The sequence below is a fragment of the Zalophus californianus genome, chromosome 12 (assembly GCF_009762305.2).
Source record: "Zalophus californianus isolate mZalCal1 chromosome 12, mZalCal1.pri.v2, whole genome shotgun sequence".
Classification (NCBI taxonomy): domain Eukaryota; kingdom Metazoa; phylum Chordata; class Mammalia; order Carnivora; family Otariidae; genus Zalophus; species Zalophus californianus.
This window is the reverse complement of record NC_045606.1, coordinates 104,186,417-104,203,919: the sequence shown is the minus strand read 5'-3', so window position 1 is coordinate 104,203,919 and position 17,503 is coordinate 104,186,417. Positions and strand designations below refer to the sequence as shown.

General features: G+C 57.2%; 1 protein-coding gene across 2 annotated transcripts; it reads right to left on the bottom strand.

Annotated features, from left to right (window-relative positions):
* Positions 1-12,081: 12,081 nt before the first annotated feature.
* Positions 12,082-17,264, bottom strand: EN2 (engrailed homeobox 2). 2 transcript variants are annotated; one of them, XM_027574343.2, is made up of 2 exons: positions 16,147-17,264; positions 12,082-12,808 (listed from the first exon to the last, which is right to left on the bottom strand). In XM_027574343.2, exons 1-2 carry the CDS (start codon positions 16,820-16,822, stop codon positions 12,492-12,494), a joined length of 993 nt encoding a protein of 330 aa, XP_027430144.1. In that variant the 5' UTR covers positions 16,823-17,264; the 3' UTR covers positions 12,082-12,491. The 2 variants fall into 2 exon arrangements, 1 of the variants encoding a protein (XP_027430144.1); XR_003516549.1 differs by lacking the exon at positions 16,147-17,264 and adding an exon at positions 14,234-14,439 and having other exon boundaries at positions 12,678-12,808.
* Positions 17,265-17,503: the final 239 nt, after the last annotated feature.

The following is a 17,503-nucleotide window of genomic DNA, read 5'->3' as shown; positions in this document are numbered from 1 at the left end:
GTGAGGTACAGGGTTCAGGGAGGCCACTCTGTGGCCAGGGCCAGCTGACAAGTCCGTGTATCTCATGGTCTGCTGAGTCTACCACCACATGTCCAAAGTAGGTTGGCGGCTCTGCTCCATGCAGCTATTTAGGAAGCCAGGCAGACGTGGGCCTCAGCGCTCCGTGACATCACCATCTAACCCTGGTGTCCAGAGCTGTGAAGACAGGAAAGAACGTGGGGAACTCACACCTGCTTTTAGTAACCTCAGACCCAAGGGTGCCAGGGGGCCACTTTGCCCCAAGATCATTGGTCAATGCTAATCTGGTGTCCCCACCTAACTGTCAGGGAGGCTGGGAAACCCACAGGGGCACATGGAATGTTTGGGGAGCACCACGTCTCTGCCACAGTTCCCCACCCAACGTATGTCCTGACGCCGAGCATCCATCCTGACAAGGTACTCCTTGGGATTAGCCAAGCCTCTGCCTGGAAGGAAATCTCAGGTCTGCCAGGTCCCAGGGTGGTGGCTTTTGGAAGTCCCGTACTCTCCCTGGGCCTTGCTAGGACCCTGCTAGTAATAGGGCTCACCCACCGGAGGTGAGCTGGTCTGTGCAGGCTTTGTGTGGCACCTAGCACTCAGAAATGTTCGGTGAATGCTTGCGGTTCCTGCTATCGGCAGTCAGGATCAGTGCTTGGCAGGCCCCGAGGTAGCCAGAGATGGAAGACAGGCAGAGCCTACGACCAGGGGTGTGCCTGCCCTGCACAGCTGATGTGCTTGCTGCTGGGCCTCTGAGAGAGAGAGCAGACATGGGTCTCCACCTAACGTTTCTCTTTCTGTTCCCCTCCGCCTGAAAGAGACTCTCTAGCTGCAGAGTGTCTGCTTGGGCGCCTAAGGACGGGCTCCGCTGTCTGCCCTGCAGAGTGCACCAGCTTCGGGCCTGAGACACGCAGTCCCACACTCCCCTGGTCGGCTCTGTGGGAACGAGACGCACTCCCACGGGAAGCTAGTGAGACAGTGACGACACAGCCACCCAGTAACAAGCGTTCTGAGGGCACAGGGTGTGCTCGAGAGCATCCAGCGGGGCCACAGGAGGGCCAGCCTCGGCTCCCACCTTGGCCAGAGGCCTCTGTGGGGAGGCCCATACGTGCAGAATGCCAACCTCCCTCTGAGGCGGGTAGAATTCTGTTTTGAAGAAAACAGGGTCCGGAGCACACAAGGGACTTGGCCGGGGTTGTCTGAGCTCGCAGACAGGTCTGGCTGGTCCCCAAGCTCAGGTTCCTTGGCATCTGCTGCTTGCAGAGCCGGGGAGGGTGGAGGAGGGGGTGAGGCTTACCTGAAACTGAGGAACCCAGAGGGCAGCACACAGGAGTTATAATTCCACACTTTCACAACTAAAGCATCCTAGGTGACCTTGGCAAAGAGGAGCATCAGAGCTGACGCTTACCCAGGGAGTGACCACCCCGTGCCAGGCCCGATCCCGCGTGCGTCACACTAAGCCACCAGCGAGCGCACGCAGTACCCTCTATCATATGCTAAACGGGAGGGAAATCAAGGCACAGAGGGGGAAAGGGGTCATCACAACCTAGCAACCTTGTGCTCCGCATCTGACGAAGCCAGTTCATATGAACTGAGTCACGGGAGGGACGATGTCCCGCTGGGTCACACGGACGTGGGCTGGCCAGGCCCCACCTGTCAAAGGTGGTGTCAGCAAGACCCCAGCCCAGCAGAGGAAGCTGAAAGGCTGTGTCACACGGAGAACAAAGGCACGCTCAGACCCAGCCACGGAGACCGCTGCACACGCGACCTCCAGGAGGAGCTCACTTCTAGAGTCCGCACCCCAAAACCCATGGTAAGAACAGAACCCACGGTGCAGGGCTTGATACCAGAGGAGTTTAAGACAGTCTACACTGCATGCCAAGTCCTGGCTGTCCTGGCTGCTGTTGCGTGCCCCCACATCCAGGTCCATGGTGAACCTGGGAATGTGGCCGTATTCGGAAACAAAGTCTTTCCAGAGGGAATCAAGAGAAGGGTGGGCCCTCAGTTCAATGTAACTGGTGTCTTAGGAAAAGGAGAAATTGGGACGCAGACACACACACAGGAAGCAGGCCTGTGAAGACAGAGGAAGGGACCACCAAGCATGGATGACCAGAGCTGGTTGGGGGGGGGTGCAGAGCCGCCCTCGGAGCCCCAGAAGGAACCCATGCGGCTGGCGCCTTGCTTCCTGACTTCCGGTCTCCAGAGCTGAGACGACAACTTTCTATGTTTTAAGTCCCCAGTGTGTGGCTCTTTGTTACCCGGGCCTCAGGAAACAGATATGCGGGCGCATTGTAGGGACTCCGCCCGAGTTAGGCCATGTTCTTCTTTAAGACAGAAGGGCATAACAGCCCGGATGTCCGCCAGCCAGGGGGGGCTGGGACGAGAAGCACAAAGGAAGGACTAGAATGTGTTCTAAGGTAACCACCAGCTAAAGGACAAAACCCGAAAGGCATGGAGCCGAGAGCATCACGGGACTGTTCTCTGGCTGGGGGCCGCTAAGCCCCTGGGCCTGGCTTCCCCGGCTGGTGGAACCCACCACGGACTGGCTGCGTGGGCACAGTAATCACAGTGCCTGCCAGCCACTTCATAACTTGAGGGAGGCTTGAGAGGATTAGGGCAGACGGACATTCCCAAGTCCTGGAAACGGGGGCGCGCCAGGGCGGGGGCGGGGGCGGCTGGGGGCTGCCCCTCCCCCACTGGCCCCGCCGCCGCAGCCTTCCGTGGGGACCGGGGTGGGCCAGAGCTGCAGGGCGGGTCTTTGGAATGCAGGGATGTGCTGGCTGGCTTGAGTGGGAGTCAGGTTTTATGCCTGAGGCAGAGGGAATTCTAACACACACTGGAGCAGCAAGACAGAAATTACCTTTTAGATGGCTGCCATCAGCAATATTCAGCAGGCAGGTCTACGGGGCAGTTTAACCTTCTGTAACCTTACGTTTAAGTGGGCGTGCACGCTCCCTCTCGCGATCACTCTCTGTCTCCCCCCCCACACACACACACACACTCACACACAGATGTACAGATACAGCTGCAATTATATATAATATTTTACCATAATGGTTTTATTTGCAGGGGAGCGCAACAGACTTAGCTTTTTTCCCTCTTTATGTAACTAATACCCTCCATATGCATATACACACCCGACTTACATATTCACATCTAATAGGAATTGAAACTCAATCGCAAGAACCTGCAAGCTTCTTGCTAATCAGGGCAATCCCGAATATACAGTTGGAGTTCAGCAAATAATTAATAGTAATGAAAATTGACATTGTAAAAATTAAAGTGAGGGGGCTGATAGAAAGGAATTGGTTTGGTTGTCAAACCTCAGGCCTAAAGGGAAACAGATTGCTTTGGAGAATCTTTTAATTAATTTCAGAGTTTCCCTGTTTCTTCTCCTGCCAAATGAGTGGAGTTTCCTTCTTGGCCATCAGGATCCTGTGCAGAGAGAGGGAGGCATGAAGAGAGATGAACTGTGTCAGGGGTCATCCCATCCCGGGAGCCTCCCGAACCCCACCCCCCAGCAAAGCAAGGGCTATGTGAGGGGGACACAGCCCAAAGAGGGGTTCGTTCTGTACATTTACTACCTATGAATAAACCAGGAGGTCTACCTCATTCATAGCTAAAATAAAAATGGATCTCTACCGTCTGACCAAGTTCAGCCACTGAGCTGCAGCATTAACTTGTATTCTAACAAGATTAAAATATATTTGTCCTGGGGATTAGCATACTTAAGTCTCCTTTTGCCTTTTTAGCAGTGGCAGGGCACTTTGATCTGCCTTGCGTGGCAAGAGCGCGGCTTGGGCCCAGCTATCCGACTGCCAAGTGTGAAATCGGCCTGATGTCATCCTCATTCTTCATCTTTTACATCTTTCACCAGTTTAATTATATTTCCGCCACAAAGCCCTGGCGCCTCATTGCATATTCAAGTTAGACCAGGAAGCATTTAGAAAAAAAAAAAAGGTGCGAATGAGATACCCCTGTAGGGGGAAGGGAGGGGGCTGCAAATCTCAGCGGTGCAAGGAAAGGGGCCAGCCCTCGGTGTGTGGGGAGGGGGCCCCCTCAGCCCGAGATGCTCCTACCTGCGTGGAAAACTGAGCCCGACGCCGGCCTACTCTGCACTGTGCCCAGCTACCCCTGTGCCCAGCTACCCCATTCGGTGCCGGGCACAAAGGCCATTGTCACGCCCGCCTTGTGTTTGGGGGTGTTTGGCTTGTGACTCCAGTGGTTTGTATTTTGTTCCTCCTCTGACGCACTGGTTCTGTGTCCTTAGGGCTCGGAACCTACAGGGCATGCTCCCGTGGCTACGTAAAGGCTGCCTTCGTCCCTGCCAGGTGATGAGTCACCCGCGAATCGCCCGCTTCGAGGCAATGTGCAGTCGGCCAGAATAAATTCTGCGGCTCACCCGGTGTCCAAAGGGAATGTGTCTGGCTGACCTTTGATCACCTCACAAGAATCAGACAATTTCACTCTCCACCCAGACCCGATATTCTGACCCTCCAGCCCTTTGCAGATTCCCCGGGAACCACTCAGAAAGGCCAGCTTGCCAGCAGAATGGGCCTTGACTGGATCCCAGTGGGGCACCTCTTAAAGTGCCTCACCTCCCACACCACCAGAGCTTCCTCTGCGATGATGGCTTAGGGGTGGGGGAAGGAAGGGAGGGAGGAGGGAGGGGAGCCGGTGACAGCCAGTCCTGGTCCCACGGGGTTCCCGGGGCACCCCTCAGAGGGCACTAGTGTTTGGGAGAGGAAATGAACCACCTGCAGGGGTGGCTGGGGTCTGACCTTCACCTCAGCCCCCAGCCCCAGGCTCCAGGCTCCATTCACTCCCAGCTGGAGTGTCTCAGAGACAGGACATTCGGGGAAGGGGGGGCTCTCCATCAGGGACCTTGGGTGTTACTTCCACATACAAGCTGGACAGAATAGAAATGCAGATGGGCTTCCTTAGCATTTGAGAGCAGGTCAGCGCTGGGAAATGCTCTGCTCAGATGGACGGCCCTCTTTGTCTGAGACTTTCCAGTGTTTTCCACTTTCTTGGTGGGAGTGTGTGCAGGTAAAGGGACATTAGGTAGGCTGAGTTGATATTCACGTTTGCCATTTGGGGAAAACGAAGAGACAGCCCTGATAGGTCTTTTAAAAGGTCCAGATTTATGACCATTTTTATTTTGAATCATCACTCTTGTGAAAATTAGGAGGTTAACAACACATTGCTTCTTAAATTGAATGATATAATTATAAAATTATCTCCACATAATTAACTCAGGATTATGTTTCATTCTGGTTAGCATGTAATCAAAGCCTGTTATGCTTTTAGCTATAGGAACAGCAATTAATTTAAAAGGGTTACTTAGACCCTTCACTATTTAGACCAAAGAGCTCATCAGGCCATCAGGATGCCCACTCGCTCTTGGAGGAAGGCGGGGGGTGGGGGGGAGACAGCAAGATGTGTAAACACAGGCTGGGGCCCACGTGTAAGGTGTAGCTTGGCTTCCGGCCTCACTGTCCAGTAGGATGCCCGCGTCCTGTGCTTGGAGTCAAATCGGGTTCGGGGCAATGCGATGATACTGCCAAGAGCAGTGACTATGGATGGGAATGGGAAATGGAGCAGTGTGTGATGTCACCGGGCTTCTGTGGAAACCCCAGGTGCAGCATCTTACTTATATTGTGGTCAAGAAAAATGTGGGGGGGAAATCCTGGGGTGAGGATGTGTGCGTCATGTCCAAGTCCTGCCGTGACAAAGGACACACAGCAGTGATTGTCTCTCCTAGTCACGATTTCCTCTCTTTTCCTTTCCCTAAACTCTATAGAGGCCACTTTAGGGGGTGGGAGCCAGGAAGGCCAAGTGCTCTACCAGGAGCTGGTACCAGGTTTGTGGCCTCCACAGCCGAGTCCAGCACAGGTCATTGCCAAGTAGAAAGGTAACCTCTCACTTGCCAAGCCCTGTTCTGGGCCAGGCGCTTTAGGCTCATTTTCCCTCATGAAACACTCTATGGGGAAGCCCATTAGGTAGGTTTTCTTGCTATTGGACAGATGAATGGCTGAGTTGGGATGGGGGCAGTTACAAAACTGTACCTTCACTGTAGGGCACTTCTTTCTGTGCTGGGCGATGTTATGTGATTGCATGAAAAAAAAAAAAAAAACCAACAACCCTGAAACCTGAGCTGACTGAGCCCCAGTGTGGAAGCACAGACCTCAGGGCACCTGACAGCAAGCTCAGCCCACTGCTTCTTTGCTGGCTTCAGCCTTTCCCCAAAGGGACAGATGTTTGGAAGCCAGCATAGTCATCATTCATTCGAGGGATTGAGATTTTCCCAACTTTCATCCAGATGTTTTAGCATGGGAAGGTATAATCTGAGACTTCTGAGTTGTAATGTAAGCGGTTTATTGGGGGCAACTTACTTGTAGTAATAGAAGAGGGCTACTGGCCTGGGCACTTCATGATTCTGCCACGTACCTGGCTATTGCTTGAATCCAAAGAAATGCCAGCTTCCAGGACTCACATTTTGTTGCTAGGAGTGGGAGACTAAAGCTACCAAAAACCTCAGGACAAAGTTTGGTCTAAAGGGAAAAGTCCAATGCAGCGTCCCTGGCCACTAAGTGACGCCAGAGGGCAGGGGCCGGGGGTCCCGGCGAGGTTGGGGGGAAGCGGCCAGTCTTCTGCTGGGAGGGGCCGCAGACACAGAAACGGGGCAGCAGCTCCTCGCAGTGCGCTTGGCAGCTGGAGCCTGTGATTACCCATCCAAGGAGGAGAGAAAAGCGAAGGGAAGAAAGGGCAGTTAGCGGAGGGGGTAGAGGTTGGGGGAAGGAGAAGGCAAACCACGGCCGAGCTGACAGTCCCCTTCCAGACAAAGGACTTGGCGGGAGGAGAGAACCCCGAAGGCGCGGCTGAAAGGCTCTGGGCGGCCCCTTCCGCAGGCAGCGCGCGCGCGGATCGCACGGCCAAGTTTCGCAGCCTGGCAGATGGGGATGAGCGGCGGCCCTCCCCGATTCTTCCAGACGGTCCGTGCACGCAGTGATCCCCACCATTCCTCGGCCCCACGGAGCATCCCTCTGTGCGAGGGTCCCTCCCGCCCGCGCGCCCCACCCCGACCCCCTCTGCGCAGGGGGAGGCGCGCAGGCCAAGCCGCGGCGCAACCCACTGGGCCCTCAGCTCTTCTTCCCTCCCGGTCTTCGGGGGACTGGGACGGGGGCCTCTCTGGGATGCCTTCCAGGCCGAGGGGACGAAGAGGCGGCCCAGGAGGCAGATCCGGCTACTCTTTGTTTCTGCTCCAAGCAAAGCGCGGGGCTCAGCCCTGAAAGGGGGCCAACCAATAGAGGAGGGAGGTGTCCTGGGCTCTGGACCCAAGGTTCCCCATCCCAGAAAACCGGCCCTGGCGTCTCTCGGGGACATGGAGGGCCTAGGAGTCTGGGGCGCCCCTACCTCCGCCCAGAGTTGTTGCTCAGGCCTTGCACGGGCCTGGGACTGGGTCGACAAGGGCAGTAAGCTTGGACCACACCTGTTCCCCGGGACTCCGGAGTCGTTCCGCCCCCCTTCCTCCATCTTGCGGCTCCCCAAATCCCCAAACTGAAGAAGTGGCCGGCACTCTGGCGCCTGAGCACCGGGCTACTAACAACAGCAGCAGCAGCAACAACAAAAAACAGTAACAGTAACACCGTCATCGTCGGCCTCACCAGCCGGAGCCAAGCAGCAGTGGACCACGCTTGATTAAATCTCATAATTAGGAGCCACTTTCTTAATGAATATTATTACATTTCAGGCGATTTCAGGAATGGCCTTTTATTTTCTGTGGGCGGGCAGCAGAAATACAATGAAGTGTTTGAAATTAATAACAACACGAATGGTGTATCCAGGGCTCACGCGGCCCGGCGGTGGGGCGCATCCGCCAGGGTCACGCACAGGCGCGCGGGAGCTCCGGGCCCCCGCACCCACGCGCGCGCCTGTCTCCGCGGGCGCCGGGCCTCCCCGGCCTGCCAGCCCGCGGGGTCCGGAGGGCGCAACGCTCGTGGCCCGCCTGTGGGCCGCCCGCTCCACGCCACCCCACCCGCCTCTACTGCGGGGTCTGCCGAAGGCCTCGCCCTCGGCCCCGCGGGCTGGAGAAGCGCGGAAAGGGGGCCCCGCCGCGAGGCCCGGCGCGGGGGCTGCCGAGCGAGTGTGGGGCGGGTGTCGCGGTGCGGCTGTGGAGTGGAGAGCAGTCGGCGTTGCGCCGTGGCCCTTGGGCGCCAGTCCGTAGGCACCTCCCAGCCGCCGCAGCTCCTCCTGGCCGGCGGCGGGTTTCGGCGGAGCCTGGACGTCCCGGGGACGCTTGGGGAGCTGTCTGGGCAGGCAGAGACCGCGGAGGTCGGATATTAAATCAGCGGGAGACAGAATGACTTGTCGCCGAGCGAGAGCCAGCAAACGCGGCCTCCCCGCCAGCCAGCGCTGGGCGGCCGGTGAGCGTATTTGCACATACAGTGTGGGGTGTTTGTGGTGAGCTGAGCGCTGTGCGCCAGGCACACCTGTGCCAGGAGGTCTAGAAGCCCCCATCGATTTAACCTTTTCACGCAAGGGGAAAAAAAAAGTTGGAGTTCTCTTGGAGATTACACTGATTGACCCGCGTGGCTCCTTCCTTGTTTCCCCTGAAGAAAGCACATGGCGGGTCCACACTGGGTGACCCTCAAGCCTGTGTTGACCCTCGGATTCTGAATCCGGCCCGAAGGCTGGACCCTCCTCCTCTGATCACTTTGGGCATCGGAAGAGGAAAGCCCTCTGAACCCCAAGGGGCCCTGCTAGGCCTCTCTGTCTGGTGTCTGGCAGCCCCGCAAGAGCCGAGCGGCTCAAGCAGGCCCGGGAGGCAACCAGCATCAATACTCCCCCACCCGGGCTCCCAGGTCCCGCCTGGATTTTGCTGGGCTATGGAGGATTTGGGGACACAGACAGGCCTGGGCGGTGGCAGCCCTCTGGCCGGAAAGAGCAAGGGCCTCCTTTATAAACGGGCTTTCCTCTGAAGAACATTTATGAAACTGGCCTTCTGAAGGGGAAGCGGTCTGGCCGGGTCTGGCCCCAGGCCCCACCAGCTCCCGGGGCTGCAGTCCTGGTTCAGATCCGAGGCACGTTACGTTAAGCCGTTGAGTCCAGGCTCTGGATCAGAACGGAGCCTTGCCTCTGCTGCAGGCCTGGCTCTGGTCTCCACTTGCCACTAAGAGAGAGGGGGCTGGCTGGTGCAACAGTGGCTCTTCATGAGTCTCAAACTTAGATTGTATACTGAATTAAAAATGTAATAAACATAGAAGCAAAACCAGAATCTTAGCATTTTGAGGGTCTGGGGGTTCATTCAGTCCAATCACCTATTAGAGACAAAAAAAAGAAAAACTCCTGATGCCACTGCAGGCTTAATGTTTGCTTGCACTCTTCCAAGGACGGGGAACTCATTACCTTACAAAACTGTACACAGCCCCTCAACAATGTTATGATTTGTGAATAGATTAAAAAATAAGAATGATTGCTTAATGTTGCCATACTGTCTTTTTATTAAAACGAGAGAGTGGTCAATCAGGTAATAGAAGTTGTCCCTGTCCTTTTGTTTAGTGTTTAAAAAATCCTCAGAATTGTGCAGGGGGAGGGGGGAGACACTGGGATTGCCTGAATGATCACGCCCCATTGGCGGTGACCCAGGGGCACTGCTGAGACCAGGCAGCTAGGGCTCCAGAGCCTCCGTGGTGAGACCCCAGCTCTCTTTCCATCAGTGCATCTTTGCAAATCCTGGGAGTAGCCCCTCTCCTGCCCCAAGACCCAGCTTCCACTTGGGAAGCCAAGGTAGTACCGAAAACACCAGTCTCCTTTGGCAGCCGATGATCCTCATTAGTCTCTGAGTTTCTTTTACTGGGAGAAGAATCTTTTCCAAGCCAGGGAAGGTTGGACATAGATTAGTTGGGCACACCGGGTGCGCTCGGCTATCCTGCCTGGACACACTGGCCATCACCACCCTCCCCAAAACACTACCCGGATGGATGCTTCTGGTCGGCTGGTCAGCTAGGGCAAAGTCTGTCATTTCCTCACTTCTGTCTCTGGATGCGTCCATGTCCTTTGCTTTTGGGGGTTAAAAACAAAACGTAAAAGAGAGCCCTTCCCAAGGGACCAGCATCTCTCGCTCTCCCATAGGAACAGTAGGGAGGCCAGAGACCTGTTGCATTCTGTAGGACTTTCAACAATTATGCAATGAAATAGAACCATACTTGTGAACACTTCCTTCTGGTAAAGAAATGTACTTAAATTATTTTGGTTATTCTATGCTCACACAGGAGATATTCAAAGTGTCTTAATTTGTTTTTGTTTTTGTTTTTTTTAATTTGTACCTCTGGCTGCAAAAGTAAACAGTTGCACCCCTGCTCTGATTGAGGCAAAGGCCAGGAGCACCTGAACCACAGGGAGGATGCCCAGAGCAGTTGGGCTGGACTTAGAAACACGCTTAGAAAAACTAGTCATGCCACCTTGGACATTCAATATTTTACAATAAAGCGGGTTTTTTTTTTTTATTTAATGTAACTTTCAAGAATTTAAACACACAAAAAATGCAAGGGGAATGTTCACAATGCTGATAACCACAGTTGTAAATAGAAACATTCATTTCTCATAAGATTATAAATATTTGATGCTGGAACTGTAAAATGCACATGTTTTATAAACCAAAAAAAAAATGAAATAAAAAATAAAAACCAAAAAACTTTGCTTCCTGCTAAAAAGGCATATCATTTCATTGAGTTTCCTAAGCAGCAGATGGTTCTTCACAGAATTTTAAATTACAACTTTTCTTTTTATAGTTTCCTTTTAAAAAAGGTTTGCACTAGTATGTACAAAGTGAAACTATTATCGCAGTGAAATAAAGAGGTTTAAGGCAAAGAGAAACGTTCACCCTCAGTCCTCAGGGGTTCAGCCATGGGTCTGGCTCAGCCACCGGCACCCCCTCTGGGCTGTCCCGGCTGCAGACGGACATTTGGACACGATTCTTTTTCCATACACTAACCAGAAGACAGTGCAGAGTTATATATATAGATAATGTGTTTATATATGTACTTGGTGGGGTTATATTGAATATATTTAATTTACACTGTACCACACCTTCAAAAAATAAAATGTATATTAAAAAAAAAAACAAGAAAAGACAAAAAGTGATAAGAAGTGATTATTTACACATTTTCTTCCTTCTTCTCAATCCTGGAGGATTCTGAGTTCCTCCAGAAGTCAAGGTAGCCACACGCTGGGGAACTGTGGACTCACACACGTCTGCGCGCGTCTCTACACGCGGTCCACAGATATGCGCGCGCGCGCGCGCACACACACACACACACACACACACACACACACACACACACACACCCCTTGAAAGAATGCTCTCCAAAGCAGAAGCAGCCACTTAAAAAAAAAGAAAAAAAGGAAGGGAAGAAAAACAAGAAAGGAAGAAAACACAAGCTCCCGCTGCAGAGCCCTCTGCGCGCCCAGAAGCAGGAGACCTCCGCTGTTTCCGCGGCCCACGGAGCGCCGCTGGGGAGCTGACGGGGCGGCAGGAGACACCCCAGGCCTGGGGGACAGGACAGGGGCGGCTCCACCATCCCTGGGCCTCTGGCCACATGCTGCGCCCATGGGCCTGGGATCCCTGAAACGGTGCCCGGAGGCGAGAGAGCTGGCTCGGGCAGCGGGCGGCTGGATAGGGGACAGCAACAGACGCGGACTGAAGCACACGGAGGTGCCCGCCGGGCCTCGGCAAAGAGGGGGAGGGGGAGGGGGAGGAGGAGGAGGAACCCGAGAGAAGGCAGGAGGAGGGGAGCCGCGCGAGGCTGGGGGCCTGGGCGGCCCAGCACTGCGGGCCCGCCGCCCGGGGCGCGCTCCTGACTGCCACCAAGGCGCGGCACTCCTCCCAGGACCCCGACGGTCCCCCGGGGCCCTGCCAGGGCCCCTGCGCTGCTGCCATCCCCCCTCCTCCGCCCCCCCCCTCCCGGGGCCGGGGCTGGGGGTGCAGACCCTCCTGCTGTCCTCACCGAGCCCACACAAACAAAGTGGCAGAACTCAGAGACCAAGTAGGAGCTATTTATTCGGTTCACAGTCGTGTGAAATGCAGCAATAAAAATCTTTGGACTTCAGCAAGTTGTTTTAATTTTTTTCTTCTTTTGAAATTAAAAAATAAAAGTGTCCCATGTCCCACAATGGAGCCTAGGGGATTAGAAAAGATGAAACCCTAAGCAGCCCCCTTCGCAAAAAAAAAGAAAAATCATAAAATTAGCATAATCTCATAAACACAGAAAAACTCAAAAAATATTTTATAGTCAGATATTTTGGATTTTACACCACCTGTAAATTATATATACATAGAATATTGCAGAACCATAGCTAATACACGATATTTTCACTATTAATGCTGGTATAATCTTTATACACTGGCCCTTTATGATTTTAAATTATTGCATTGTTTAGCGCGGGCCGAGACCAGACCCCGGCACCCGCCCGCCCTACTCGCTGTCCGACTTGCCCTCCTTGGCGGTGGTGGAGTGGTTGTACAGACCCTGCGCCATGAGGTGCACGGCCAGCGTGTTCTTGTTGCCCGTGGCCTTCTTGATCTTGGCGCGCTTGTTCTGGAACCAAATCTTGATCTGTGACTCGTTGAGGCTGAGCTCCTGTGCCAGGCTCTGGCGCCGCTGCTCGGTCAGGTACCTGTTGGTCTGGAACTCGGCCTTGAGCCTCTGCAGCTGCTCTGCCGTGAAGGCCGTGCGGGGCCGCTTGTCTTCTTTGTTGGGGTTCTTCTTCTTTGGTTTGCGAGACCTGGGACCTGGGCACGCACAGGGGACAGAGCACAGGGTTAGGAGGGCTCCAGGCCTGTCTGCCAACTCAGGCCGCAGAGACCTGGGAGGAAAGTGCCCAGTCCGGCTGCACACTGGGGACTGAACTTTCTCCCATCCGGCCTCCAGGACCCACCCCTGGAAAGCCAGAAGCCAGGCCGAGGACATCAGGGTGTGAGGGGGTGAGTGGGGGTAGAGAGCAGGCTTAGTGGAAAGGTCTCCAGGGGCACCTGGCTGGCTCAGTTGGAGGAGCATGCGACGCTTGATCTCGGGGGTCATTCAGAGTTCGAGCCCCACATGTGGCACAGAGTTTACTTAAGATTAAAAGAAGAAAGAAGGGCCTCCAGATAAAAGGAAAACTCCTGCAGGAAAGCAAAAACCCCAAACTTCCTAGCATGGCCTTTTCTGTCCCTTTCTGTCCAGGCATAACGGCAGGGGGGCACAGGAGAGGCAAGAGGAAAGGTTGGGGGAGGGGCGGGGCAGCCCGAGTAGCAACAGTGGGAGCCCAGGGAACAGTGACAGGATGCCCACAGGATGCCCACAGGGGATAGCCTCAGGTGCCAGGGGCAGTGGGAGTCAGGGGGCAGGTGCATCCAGAGAACAGGACAAGCCCGTGGATCTGCCTCCACCCTAGCCCCCTTTCTGCCTCCCCTAACTGGCCTAGTGGGTCCAAGTTCATTGTTTCTCTCCTGGAGGGGAGGGAGCACACGGACCCTTTCCTGGGTGGGGAAGGAGCACTGAGCCACTCCCCGTCACCTCCCCTTCAGTCTCCCAGTGCAGGAGACGGAACCTGGTTGCCCCAGACTGGGGCTGCCTCCCTGGAGGCCGGAGAGGAGCCCAGCTGACCTTGTGCAAAGGGTTCACACTTCTGACCCCCGCCTGGGCTCCTCCCACTGGGACAACCCCTGCACCACTTGAGGTTGGTTTGGGGCAGTGGTGGCAAGGCTCCTAGGACCCCGCCATCTGAAAAGGCCTGAGTGAGGAGAGCAGAAAGGAGGGCCAAGCGCTTTCTTTTTGTTGGTGTCAAGAAGTTCAGCCCCACAAGGGTGTCTTTGAGGGAAGAGATGGCAAAGGCCATTAGGAGAGGAAAGCTGGGCTGTACGTGTGGGTTTCTTACTCTGTGAAGTGAACCAACTTTGGGGAGCTCCGGCCCCAACTCCTTCCCAGACGCCCGCGGCGGGAGGCTGGACCCCTGCCGGCTCCCTCAAGCAGCCGGAGCCCCCCAGGTCTCCGCCGGGGGCCCACGAGCCCACCCTGCAGGGCCAGGGGACAGCCCCGCCGCCCTGCGCAGCAGCGGCGGAGGGATCTCGCGGTACGCTCTCGGTGCACCCGACCCGAGCCCGAAATGTGGAGAAGGTTGAGTGCTCCGCAGGTCCTGAGACCCAGCGGGCGCCGAGAACACCCTGCCCGCCTACCCAGCCGTGCGCTCTCGGGAGGCAAACTCCGGTAGAGGGGCTGTGGCCGCCGGCGAGGGGGTGCCAAGGGCCGTTCGGCTCAAACTCCCGGTCTTTTAGATTCTAGAGCATAGCCACGCTCACACCCGCGCCCCCGCGCACACACCCACTCCCGCGCACACACCTACCCCCGCGCGCGCACACCCACCGCCACCGCCACGCACACGCCAAGGGCGCCGGTTCCGCGCCGGCCGGCGGGCTTTGATCGAGAGGCTGCCGGGGCGCGCGCGGAGGGTTACGTACGGGTGGCTCCGCTAGGCCTCGCGAGGCCCCGCACCTGCTCGGACCCGACCGCGGCCTCGTGCTCCGGGAGCCGGTTCTGCGTCTCCACTGTCCGGGGGAAGCACGCTTCCTACCCTCCAAATTCCCCTGGTCCTGGGGCTCTTGCACACACGAACCAGCCCGTAAAAAGATACACACCATTTTGCGGAAAGAAAATCTCCCTAAAAACAGAATTTTTAGTTCTCTTTCTTTGATTTTCTTTCAAAACGTAAACACTTGAGAGTCGCAGAAACAGAAGCAAACCCCGGCAAAGAAAACTCTCTGCCTTGCTTCTTTCTAAAAGGCCAAGAAACACAAATGTTACGTTATGGTTTTCTGGGTTTTTGTTTTGTTTTTAAGTCCAGGAAGACCAGCGACTGGGGCCCGGCCGGGTTGCGGGGCTCCCTCGGGCCACCGGGGCCTGGCGCGGCCGCGACTCCGCCGCTGCACAAAGCCGGGCCGAGGCTCCTCGCTGGCCGCATTGTGAGCCTATATGTTAATTAAATATTAACAAAGGAGGGAGGCGAGAACAATGGAGCAAATTTCAGATCTAGCTGGAGAAATGTGGATTTCATCAGAAATATATACACACATTTCTGCGGGAAGGCGGCCCAGGGGAGACTCAGTTATGCTGTGATTTGGGTAAACAACCCCCGCAAAACAGTTGAGGGTTGGGGGGGCAGCGGGGTCCGGTCTGGGCTGCCGACTCAGGGACAAATGGAGTCCCCTCCTAATGGCGGTTCGCAGCCGCAGACCCCCATTTCATGCAGCTGATGATTTCTACAAGGACGTGCATTTCGCTTTTAAAAATCCAGATCTATGAAAAATACAGCCAGAACCCCTGCACACACCCGCTGGCCCCTCCCCACCCTCCCGCGCAGAAATCCGCTTCTGTTCTCCCTGAGAGGTGCCCCAGGGAACCTCTGGGAGAAGGTCCTAATTGGGGGACCGCAGGCCTCCCTCCTCGGAGCAGTGTGCAAGATGGGTGCTGAGCTTCCCCACCGTGTGATCAGACAACTAAAACCGGGCGAAGGGCCCCTGTTTCCATGCCTTCCCCAGCTCTATCCCCCCCCCCCACTCCTCCCTTCTCAGCCCAGGCGAAGGGTGGAAGGAAGAGCCTGGAGCCTTGCTCTTTCTTCCCGGGCTTCATCTGGGATAACTGGATCGTAGGATGAGCCTAGAACTGGGGTGAGGGGGGCAGGGAGCTGGGCATGGGTCCTGGGTCTGGACTGAGTCGGAAGGACAGAGAAAGAGTTAAGGGTGCCAGATTCTAGGCTAGTCTTCCAGCCACCCCCGGTCTCACCAAATAAACTCCAGCCAGGGGAGGGGTGGGCTAGGGACTTTGGGGAGTGACCCCCAAAGGCAAGATCGCGAGGGAAGGTCCTGTCGCTTCTGCTTTTCTAAGAAATCTGTACCCCCCTGCGAATCAATCGAGGCCCCCTCTCCTCCTGGCCGCTGCCCCGACCAGCGTCAGCAGCACACAATGTCCCTGTTTGTGTGTCTTTGTGTGTGTTGGGGGTGGGGGGGGGGTGTCCTGGTGTCTTCTTCCTCTGGGTAAGTTCCCGCGCCAGCGCCGCCCCGCAACCCCGCGGGCCTCCCCGCGGCGGGCTCACCTGAAGAAGGCCGGTCCGAGTAGCGCGTGCAGTAGACCCAGGCCGGCCAAAGCATGGGCTGCGCGCCCAGGTTGGCGCTGGCCTGCGAGCTGTCCGAGTCCGAGCTCACCGATAGGTCGCCGCCGCCCAAGGCGCGGGCCTTGAGCGCCCCGTCCAGGGGGCCCCCGGCGTCGCCGCCTTTCTTGGCGCCGCCGTGCAGCGAGAGCGCCTTGGAGCCGCCTTCCCCGTCGCCCGGAGAGTCGCCGCCGCCGCCGCCGGGCAGCGGCCCGCCCGCACCGGGCGCGCTGGGCACGTTCTGCCGGGCCTCTCGACCCGACCCCAGGAGCTGTTCGGCGCCGCCCGCGCCGCCGCCTCCTTCCGCGCCGCCCGCGCCGCCTTCCCCGCCGGCTCCACCGCCTCTTCCTCCTCCCGCGCCGGCACAGCACGTCCCCGTGTCCTTTCTCCGGCCGAACTCGGGCCGCAGGATGTTGTCGATGAAGAAGTTGGTGATGCGGTGCGGGTGCTGGTGGTTGCCTGGCGCCTGCAGGACCGCGGGCAGCATCAGAGCCCGCCGGCGGCCAGTGTCCGCGTCGCCCGGGCTGCTGCCGCCGCCCGAGCCGCCACTGGGGCTGGATTCCGGCTGTCGCTGCCCCTCCACCGCCGCCGCTTCGCTGGGCTTGGGGTCATTCTCCTCCATGCTGTTCACAACAAATCCCAAATTGGTTCTCCGGGCACCCCCCCCCCCTCCAATCAGCCCTCGGCCCGCCCGTGGTGCGCACAGAGACACTCGCGGCCGGCTCGCGCTCCTACCCCGCCGAGTCTTCCGAGGGCGTGCGCGGCGGCCGAGGCCAGGGCTGGGGTCCTACAAGTCACCGGCCGCGTTTGGAGCGGAGCCACGTTCCAATCCACGAGTTGAATTAGAAAATACCAAGAGTCTCCCCGCGCTCAGACGCCGGGAGATTCAAAAGAGTCGGGTCCTCGTCTTTGCCGCGCACCCGGGCGCTAGACAGTCACAATGGTCCGGCGGGGACCCGGGGCTCCTCCCGGGCTCCGCGCTCCTCTCCGCGTCCCGCTGCCTTGGGCTCCGGCGCTGCCGCTGCTGCCGCGGCCGCCCGGGGCTAGAGCTGCGCGCATGCAGGCAGCACGCTCCCCCGCGCTCACGCCCGCCCGGGCCCGCTCCGGCCGCCGCCGCCGCCCGGCCGCCCCCGCCCGCGAGCCCCGGCCGGCCCTCGAGGGTGCGGGGCGCGAGCGGTCAGCGCGCCCGCCGCCGCCAGCACGCACATGGAGGCCCGCGGGCCCGCGCTGCGCTCGGCCGCCGCCCCGCTGCGGGCCGGGGCGCCCCACCGGCGTGCGGCCGCGCCCCCGCCGAGCCCCGCCG

What these genes read in the sequence shown, in the direction of transcription:
- EN2 (XM_027574343.2), bottom strand. Translation starts at nt 16,822, where the DNA reads ATGGAGGAGAATGACCCCAAGCCCAGCGAAGCGGCGGCGGTGGAGGGG. An exon ending in CTCGGACCGGCCTTCTTCAG is followed by an intron (nt 12,809 to 16,146) that starts GTGAGCCCGCCG and finishes GTGCGTGCCCAG; the next exon opens with GTCCCAGGTCTCGCAAACCA.